General features: G+C 32.7%; 1 protein-coding gene across 4 annotated transcripts in view; it reads right to left on the reverse strand.

The window, feature by feature from the left end:
• vti1a (vesicle transport through interaction with t-SNAREs 1A) overlaps window positions 1-10,423 on the reverse strand; it is a 263,162-nt gene that overhangs the window by 252,542 nt on the left and 197 nt on the right. For all 4 annotated transcript variants that reach the window (XM_017358471.4, XM_005156335.4, XM_009306788.5 and 1 more), the window contains exons 2-3: window positions 2,929-2,987; window positions 2,287-2,397 (exon numbers count right to left, since the gene is read on the reverse strand). In XM_017358471.4, the coding sequence (XP_017213960.1) occupies window positions 2,287-2,397; window positions 2,929-2,987 (170 nt within the window). The remainder of the gene's footprint in view (window positions 1-2,286; window positions 2,398-2,928; window positions 2,988-10,423) is intronic.

The following is a 10,423-nucleotide window of genomic DNA, read 5'->3' on the forward strand; positions in this document are numbered from 1 at the left end:
TTTGTGTGAACTATCGGTTTATGGCAGGTTCAGAGGCCAAGGTCCGATGTGGCCCCAAATTTAAACCATAACAAATGTGAAGACCCACAAATGACAGTTTGTATCAGAAGTTTTTAAGATAATTCCAGCAGTTTGACTGACTTTAAAGGGCTTTTTATTACTAGGTGGCATGCCCATATAAAAGCTGTTATTATATTATAATTGCTACTACTATTAGTAGTATTCTTATACAGGTATTCTTACCAGTCAAAGCAACTCAGCAATTTATTTTTACAAAGACAAATCCTATCAGCTCAAAAACAACAACAACAACGACGACAACAACAAAACCATACAATTATTACACAAGGTTAGAAAGAGGTTCACTCTAGAGCTTTTAAGTGCAAACTCCACAACTCTCTGCTGTTTGCTTCACAATTTTAATGTTTGTTTTTAATGCTGCAGAGAGGGCTGCCTGAAATTTACGCAATAAAAGGTATAAAGATGAAATGCTGCATCTTTAATATGATATATGATTGTAGCCTACACACACTGTCTGAAGATGTTTTCTTTTATAGGGCAGATAGCACAGAAGCGAAACTCTTAAGAACATTGAAAAAAAGTGGTGTGCCTCATGTTCTTCTCAGAGTTTTAGATACAATAGGTAAATACCACTAAAGGCACAAATTATAATAAAAAATATATATTAATTTCCACTTTGATGCAAGCCACATAATTAATCCAGAAGGGCTATATGCAACCCGTGGGTCTACTGTTGAGTACACTTGCTTTAAAATATTAATTCCCTTTATATATGATGCATGAACAAATATACTTTTTAACTGTAAAGTTTATTCCATATAATTATACAAGAGGGCTGTTAAATGCTTGATTCTGATTGGCTAATGAATATTCCAAGGTGTACAATTACTTTCAGGAAACCGCACAGCTAAAGTTGTTCCATACAGGTGTTAACTTACAGTTTCACTACGCCAAATGATTCCAGTTAAATCATAGCCTACGATGGTTAAAAACAAAATCAAAACAAAAGCATCTAGATGAGTGAATCCCAAATGACACACTATACACTTATACAATTAACATGAGTGTCATCCCAAACGGATGCTAACTTTTTTAATGAATGAAAACTCGAACTTTTAACGGTTGCCAAATTAGTAAAACAAATGTCCAAATAGTGCCTATCATGAGTAAAACTAAATTCACCATCAGGAGACTGCTTAACCATTTAGGTGGGAGAATTTTGCTGGAACAATGCAAAATAAATATTCAAACTTTAGCGACCGATAGAACCTAAAGCTGCAGGTTGTTGAGCATGCTAAACTTCTTTTTATTAGCTAAATAAGTGCATTATCTGAGTATTTAAAAAGCTCTTGTTCTTTTTATAATTTTCTTAAGAATGCACTATTTATACTAAAAAAATGGCAAAGCGTAGTGCATAAGTATACGCAATTTGAGATAATGTGAATTATTTTCTAATAATTCAAATGACCCATTGTCAAATGCTCCTTATTTACTTTATACTTCAATAAAATAACTAAATACACACATATGCATGTGTATTTGTTTGCATGTATACAATATTTACATAAAACAACAAATAAAAATGCATACACTTATATGTATGTTTGTGTGTAAAATATCAATAAAAATATATTTTTTATGTGTATACAAATATTTTGGTATTTTCACAGCCACACAAGACAGAAAAAGGTGATGCAGAATATTAACCTTATCTCCAACTCTTGCTAGACACAAAGGCAAGGCCAGCGCCTCATACTCCAAACATTAAAGAATCAAAGTTTGTTTAGTGTGTCCAGTTTATCCTCTCCTAACCGTATCACGAAAATGTGACCACCTCAGAGAAAGCCAACAGACATGTATTTCAATAGGACTACATTAGTGGAGGAGTAAGAAAGACAAACATGGTGATGTAAAACAAGCAAAGGAAAAATTTGGCTTCAGAGGCAAAGCGTCTCATTAAGGTTTGATGTGTGTGGGGTGGATTTTTCATGGGCAGGTGGAGTGATGAATAACTAAACAAGGACATCTGGAGAAAAAAAATACATGCGCGCTCTCCTTGGCCCAAGCGGTAGTTGTAGAAAAAAAACACTCTGAATTAACCACAGTGGAAATATCAATGACCTTCGGTGGTTTTAAAGTTGAAGAACTAAGCTTCACAGCACGTGTTTGTTTGTTTGTGTGTGCGTGTGTTTACATAAAGAAGTCAAAGTATTCACGCAAAGCGCGCAGTGTTTTGTTGCGTCTAAGGACGTTTTTAACACTCACAAAATCTTTCTCAAGTTTCTCCATCTCTTGCTTGTAGCTCTTCAGACGGCTGTTGTACATGGCTCGGCTCTGAATAGGGATCTCTCGAACCTCCAGGTCCATCTGCTCCATCTAGAAACAGCAATTATATTCAGCGTAAACAAACTAGTCGACAATTAAAACGTCTAGCTAGTTTACTGTCATGCACAAGCAGAGGCATTGATTCAGGCAGCCGGTAAATCAAGTCAAGTTAGGATGTGGCGCTTCATTAAAACCTCTGGCGCGGTTGAGCTCTGACAACTGCGACATGTGTCCGTGTCACATGTGAGCAAACCGGCGTGCACAAAAGGGCCCCGCTGATTTACACTGTCCAATCAACATGACATGATGGGACAATTTACATGCGACACACATCCTTCCTTTCGGCACCTGCCACGGTGCCTTCCCCCAATAATGGCGTGAAATGTGTCGCGCGGTGTCACTTAAAAGCGCATTATGTGGATGTGATCACACCGTTAGCACCGAGCAGCCTTCAGCCAGATGAAGAGTGTCTCATGTCACCGGCGACATTGCAGGTGTTGTTTATGCAGGGGGGGATTTTTTTTTTTTCCAAATTCATTATTTAGAAAACGAGTGAGTGGAAATTACTGATCAAAGACGTACCAACTCTCTGACTTCTTCAAGCTGTTTGTCGACATTTAGAACCAGCTGTGTCTTCTCCTCTGAAAGAGAAAAAGAGGAAAACATATTGATCAGTGGATGGAGGAGCTGTGCTTCATGACAACAGCCCGACTCCCCCGCAACAACAAGGGAGCAAATAAAAACAAGGCTGCATTTGAAGATATATTTACACATTCTCCACGCACAAAGATCCATATTTGATGTGTCTTATTTTTCCACGTGTAAACGCCTTTGTTAGCTAGTGAAGGAGCGCAGAGACGCCTCTTGGCAACTCAAAAGACGAGAGAGATGTCAGCTCCGCCAAAACTCTGCCGTTCTGCCACCCACTCACAATCACTACAATCAGGTTGTGTTGGTTTTTAGCCACTGGTATGAGTTTGGTCAAAGGGTGGAGGATGACCAAATCCTTTTTGGATTTTTGTATCTACATTACCACATTTATGTGCTTTCAGAAGTGAAATACACAGTATCCATGTCTCCAAGCAAGTAAAACAAACCTACAAACACTGTCAAAGGAGTTGTGGAGTTTTGTTAGGAACACAAAGATTATGAATGATGAAATATTGTATTCAATAAATCTATTCTATTTTGTCCCACCAAAAAATATATGGTAACAAAAATAATAATAATAATAATAATAATATAACATTCAGCATTAAAAAAAACTATTTCAGAATAGAAAGTTTTGGGTCACTGCAAATAATATTGTAAATAAATAAATAAAGACCATACATAACTTTAATATTTTTAAATAATATAAATAAACAGCAAAAAAACAATTCATACAACAAAATATTGAATAATAGGAAAATATGTACACATTTAATTCACTTCGTTGCACAAATTCATCTTGAATTGTACATATATACTGCACATATTCATTTGTAATTATGTTTAGATCTATCTTCGTACTTCTGATTATTAATAGCAGCCTCATCTATTGTAAATCTCTGTTCATAGTTAATGCAACCTGTATATAATGTTCATAGTACATCCATCTGTAAATATAACCCATAGTTTTTTCTATAATTGCACTTTATAACTTATATAACTTATATATATACCTATATCCTGCACTTGCTGCTATTGTACTCCTATTTAGACCTAAACTGCATTTTGCAGCCTTGTACTTGTACATGTGTAATGACAATAAGGTTGAATCTAATCTAATCTAATTTAATTCATTTTTTTATTACTTTTCAATTAATTTATATTTATAATCTAAAAAAGATCTAACTTTCTAATAAATCTAAGCTTCCTGAATCCAAAAATAGCATTAAGCAGCACAACATTGATAATGCTACAAACATTTATTGAATAAATAGAGAATAAAGAACTAAGACTAAAGTAAAAGCTGCTAAAAAAACATTAAAAAAAAAACATTTTTGCCATCAATAAAATGTTTTAAATTGTATTAATGATCATAAATTAGGCAATTGTGATACATAAAAAAAATATTCTTATATTCCAAATACTAACCAATAACAAATACAGTTCATAAAAGTAGGGCTGCACGATATTGGTAAAATCTGACGTAAACAATTTTACTGCTATTTAGAAATAACTTATTCATTGATGGACTAATTCTGTAGGGAAGTGAATCCTTCATAAAAATATCAAAAATCAACTAATTACAACCAAAGATAACAGTAAAATAAATTTATGGTTTTTGAGGCAATCAAATAGTATTCAGGTGCAGAATTTGAATAATCAAGTATAAAAAAACAGTGCAAAAGTATTTACTGTATAAATAATTCAAAATTATTCTTTATTTAAGCAACAAATGGTAACATTTCTTGTGCTTGAACACTTTGAACGCTGTCAGGCCTTAAAAACACGTGCAAATGAAAAACTCACTCTATTTTGGTTAAACTCTGCATTAACAATTCTCATTTGTCCTAAACGGTTTCTCCTGGTTAACTCTAAACATAACTGAACACTGCAGATGCTGCAATGTGACTATTGTGCATATTGCGATATCAATGCTAAAACTATATAATGTGCAGCCCTAATTAAAAGACATCAAAATGTAAAGATTTTTTATTACATTTAACACATTGGTAATTGACATGAATCTGCAAGTATACTTCATAATTTAACATTCAAAACATCAAGGTATTTTTAGTCCAGCTGAAATGCAGTCTCGACTGGTTAGCATTAAAAGGACCAGAACCATCCATTTACAATCAGAAATTTGCAATGATAGAAGTGCACCATAAATAAATAACCTTGTGAAAACAACACCGCTACATCTCCTGATCAAACAAGACCACTGAAGCACATCAAACCATGTCAAGCGTTCGCACTAATCATGAAGAAAAAACATCAAGCCGTATCAAACCGGGAAGCTGTCAATAAGGCTGGAAAACTAAAGTGAACTTCGGTTTTGCCCTTTGGCTTTTCAATGTCTTTTGGTGGTCATCAATCCATTTTTAAAATCCGTGTGCAACCTCACAGCCCACACACTGTAAACAGCCAGGGGCGATTCTCTACAAGGTGAGCAAACACTGGGGCCTGCATTCACCCCTGGCATAGGGCAGCTTGAAATATACATCTCACTATTGCAGGTGCTTGGGCCAGAACCACAAGGTCAGCTGCTCTTTGGGCAAAAGCGTTGCACTGAGAAAAAAGTTCGACTCGTGGACGCATCTTTGCATCTCTGCTCAATTTTTCATTGTGTGTGATTGACAGCTCATTCTCTTTGTGAAAATCTACCTAAAAAAAGTGCATTTATGTTTAATGGAGCAAGGCCTTGCATTATTTTCAAATTTCAAGTTTTGCGCTGTTCAACAACAAAACATCTTGGAGGTTCTCCAGTGAATGAACGGAAATAAATAAATAAATAAATCGCCAAGGGCATTACATCTGTCCATTGGTCTTTATCAATGTTTCTACACATGTGACACTGTACAATGCCAATGCGTAAGCCAAACAACAGCGTAAGCCGCTTTGTTGACGCCATTGTCGGTCGCAAACAAATCTGTGTACCTAGGAAAGAGAAAAAAAACGCCTTTTTTAGGGGTATAATTGAGATTTGAATACAAGAGACGAAGGGTAAGGAACAGCCTGGCCATCATTAATGAGCCCGCTTTGCTTATGGCTTTGTTCATATTGGGTGGATTTATTTAAATATATTTAGCAGGCGTTGGTGGGTTGGACTGATGACACGCTGTTTGTTTCTGCCAAGCTCTGAAGAAGCAATTTAAGCTTCGACAATACGCCACATTCTCATTCTTTTCAATGTGCTTAAATAATGCAACGAAAAGCCAATCGTGTTTTGCAGTTGTTTGACAGCGCTTACTGAACTGAGGACACATGCTGCTGTGTGATTGTGAATAAGTGATTAATCCTTCTCACCTTTTGTTAACGTGCGTTGCATCAGGTTATTATTATGAGACCAGAGTGCTGAGGTTTATTACCGACTAAAAGCAATCATTTATATTATTAAAAGTCAGCCGACTGTATTAAAGTGACCTTTCATTGCTCTGACTTTTCATTTCAAGGCAGCAGAGTCAGAACAAGATCTTGAATTAATTGTATTTTTGTTTTGAATTTTGAACTGAAACTAAACTGTGTTCTTAAGAGTTCACAACATGAGCGAAACAAAAAGTTCAATATCAAAAGCATCCTGAGCAGTATTTCCAGAGGATAGAAGATATCTTAACCACAGCACACTCTTGCTTTCCTGAACAGCTCAAAAAATAATAAAAAGGGTCAGTGAGGCCAACAATCACACAGAAATACTATAGACAATAAACTCAAGCAAGCACTGGAACCTCTCTTGGCCCTAAGGTTTGTCTCAGAGGATTCAAAAAAGTTGTTGAGCTCTCTTTAAAACTGTTATGCAAAATAAATGAATAGAATTAACATTATATGATTCTAACAAAAAAGTAGCTATACAAAATATTAACTGATAAGACAAGTAGCAGCAATTCAAAACATATTATTACTATTTTCAACCAAACCAGCTTAGTAATTAACTGTAAAAAAATCAGTTTAATTTATAAACAGTTTCCGTATTTTGTGATTGACAAGTGTTTTCCATTTATTTATGGTTGTGAATTGCATTACAGAACCTTGATCTTTGCTCTGTCAAATAACAAGAAATATTATAAGAAAATGAAATAATATATAGAGTTCGTAAAATAACAAAAAATGTACTGGCAGCTCATTACAAACCCAGACAATATATCACTTTAAACTATTAAAAAAATTTTATAAAATCACTTTTTCAAGGTTGAAAGAAGATCAAGGTCCCATAATGCAACTCAAAAGCAGAAATAAACGGGGAACATGAATCACTAAATTCAGAAAACTGCTAATTTAATTTATAAAAATTTTACTGACTTCAAACTTTTGAATATTCTATACATATTTATGTGCAAATATATAAAAGTAAAAATGTTTTGTGTTTTATTTTGATATATAAAATGTATCATTTGTTTAAAATATTGTAGGTGTTTATATTTGTATTTTATTACATTTATTTGTATTTTATACATTTTAGTTAAGTATTTATTCATTTTAAATTATTTACAATTATTTTTGCCTTTTTTATTTCTTTAAAGAGGATTTTAGCTTTAATACCATTTAGTACATCATTTTCAAGTAATTTTCAATTTTTATTAATTTTTAATTGATAATTACTTCCAATCATTATTATCATTAATTATTAACTATTATTGATAATTATTTTAAATTATTCAAATATTAATCCTACATATTTTAAGACTTTTTTCAAATGATCAGAAATCATTTTTCTTCTTTTTATATATACAATCAAACCTCAGTGTTCTAGGATTGTTAGTAATTCTATTTAATCAAATAATAGGAGACCAAAGTAAAAAATTACAAAAAAAAGAGGGACATAAAACTGTTAATCATAACTGGTTCTGTTCTTTTTCCAACTAGACTGGAAAAATAAAAAGCTGTGTTTTAATAAACAAATGTAAAAAATAACCAAAATAGTAGAATATATAGTAAAAGTACTCAGGAAAATATTAACGTTTAACATTGGCTATATTGTTTTGGATGCATTTATAAAAGACAAAAAAGATGAGTCAAAATATATACAAGGTTGATGATATTTTTAAATAATGAGCTCTGACTTATCTGCAATCATTTGTATCTCATAATAACATTGTTCTCATGGAAACAAGTTTGTCTGACTTGAGCAATAAAACCACAACACAACAACAGGTGTATTGACAGTAGGTTTACAGATGCAGATGACAACTTACAATAACTTGCAACCCTAAGTGTAAGAAATTTGTGATGAAGTTGTGTTTAGTGCAGACATATTGATATTGATATTGAAATTGCCTATAGTCTATGAACACATACATCCATTATATATTATGCAGTACACACAGCATCTGATGTCCAAATAAGTTAGAAAAACATCAGGAATCCATGACCTCTAGGGGCTCCATGAAGTTACTACAGGGACACCAATATTAATTGTTTGACTACCAGATTGGGTTTAGACTAGAGAAAATGGGGAAAAAAAAAACCAAAATATAAACAAAACCAAAACACATTGTAATATATTGATATTTCATCTATTTGGAATTTTCAGTCTTTGATATGCTCTCCAAGGCTCCATTTATTTGGAAAATGCAGTAAATTCACTAATATTGAAAAACAGTCTTATACATTAAAATAGCAGTTTTCTATGCTAAAATATTTTTGAATGTAACCTATTTCCGTGAAGGCCAAAGTGAAATTTCAGCATTGTTGATCCACTCTTTAGAGTCACATGATCCTTTAGAAGTTATTCTAGCATGTTGATTTGGTGATCAAATAATGCTTCTCCCTATTATTAATATCAAAAAGAGTTTCAGATGCTTTTTCATTTTTAAAAGCGTATATGCAGTATAAAAAACATTTATTCACAAATGAGGCCTTACAATAATCAATAGTAACCTTAAACAGAAAAGAAAATGTATTTAAAAATATATTGTCAAATAATTGCTGTTCATGAAATGTTTTCAAACAAAAACTCTAAGAAAAATTAAGCATAATTCTCACAAAAAAATTAAACATCAATAACTGTTGATGACAATAAACATATTATAATAAATATTATAGAATAATATTATAATAATAAATATTACAATTAATAACAATGAGAAATAATATGACTATAAAATGTGTGCATGGTGAGCAGCATCTTAAGAATATGCATTTGTAACAGTTTGAGATCTTGTTAGGCATTTTTGAATATACAAACATGAAAATGTAGGCTTAATAATAATAATAATAATAATTCTAACAAACAAGTTAATAAATAATAAATGATCAATTAAAATGCAAAATTAAAATAACATTTAATCAATATAAATCATCAGGGTTCCCATTGAAAGCCAAATTCCCAGATTTTTACTTACTAAACCTGAATTTCCATGATCTATAAATATAATAAATGGGAAAACAGGCGGCTGTTGTGCTTTGCATACTATTAGAATGGTTTTAGCTTGAATGTCTTTTTGCATGTCTTTAATAGTTCTTATGAGAACAACAATATATAACTTAAGTCAGATTTAAAAATAAACCTGATGTACATACAGATTGTGTGGCTGTGAGGTGAATTATCCATCTCCCATATTTGATAGCTTGATAGCAGTTTTACCAACTTTACATTAAATTTTTCTGCCATATTGTTTTTAACACCCAGTCCTTTTCAAGTATTTATTTTGAAGCCAAAGCTATTAAATGTATAACAGGTAACATTATAACAGGTACATTCCAGCTATTGTGTTTAACGTAAATGTCTACTAGATGATAAATTGGAGCTGGAAATAGCCTGACCCTAACAATAGGTATAACATAGAGATAAGGGCAAAGTTTTGGTGGCCCACACAGCATTTAAAAATAAAAAAACCTCTGCAATATGTCACTTCATCTCGCAGGCTCTGGCCTGAAAAAAGTTAAAGACTCCTCCTGACTAAGTGTACACAAATTTTATTTTTATCAAAACTTGCTTTATTATCTCCTCCTATAACTGGTGCATTATGGCATTTTATGTCAGTATAATTCATTATGCAGGAAACAATAAACCAATCAATCACAATGCTTAAAATCAAACAGTAAATTAAATTGTCAACACTGAAAAACCATGAAGGAATTAGTTTAGTCTCACTCGATAGTATTCTTTTCTACGTTGGTATATAAAAATAAATCTTTTTTTATTTATTTAAAAACCCTTAATTCCAATATAACATTAATAAATCTAAGAAAAACAAGATGACATCCAAGACCCATGTCACCTAAATCCTGTCTCCTCAGACTCATGTGATACTGGACATCTGACACCACGACCATCCCGAACTATAGCTTCTTTACCAAATGATATGGGCCATTTCTAAATAATACACCGACCACACACACAAGCTGCATAAATAAATGATTAAACGAGTTGTTTATGTCTCTCTAACACCAATGTTTTGGCTAAGCAGCTCATCTAACATCCACTTAC

Source organism: Danio rerio, chromosome 12 (genome assembly GCF_049306965.1).
Source record: "Danio rerio strain Tuebingen ecotype United States chromosome 12, GRCz12tu, whole genome shotgun sequence".
NCBI lineage: Eukaryota > Metazoa > Chordata > Actinopteri > Cypriniformes > Danionidae > Danio > Danio rerio.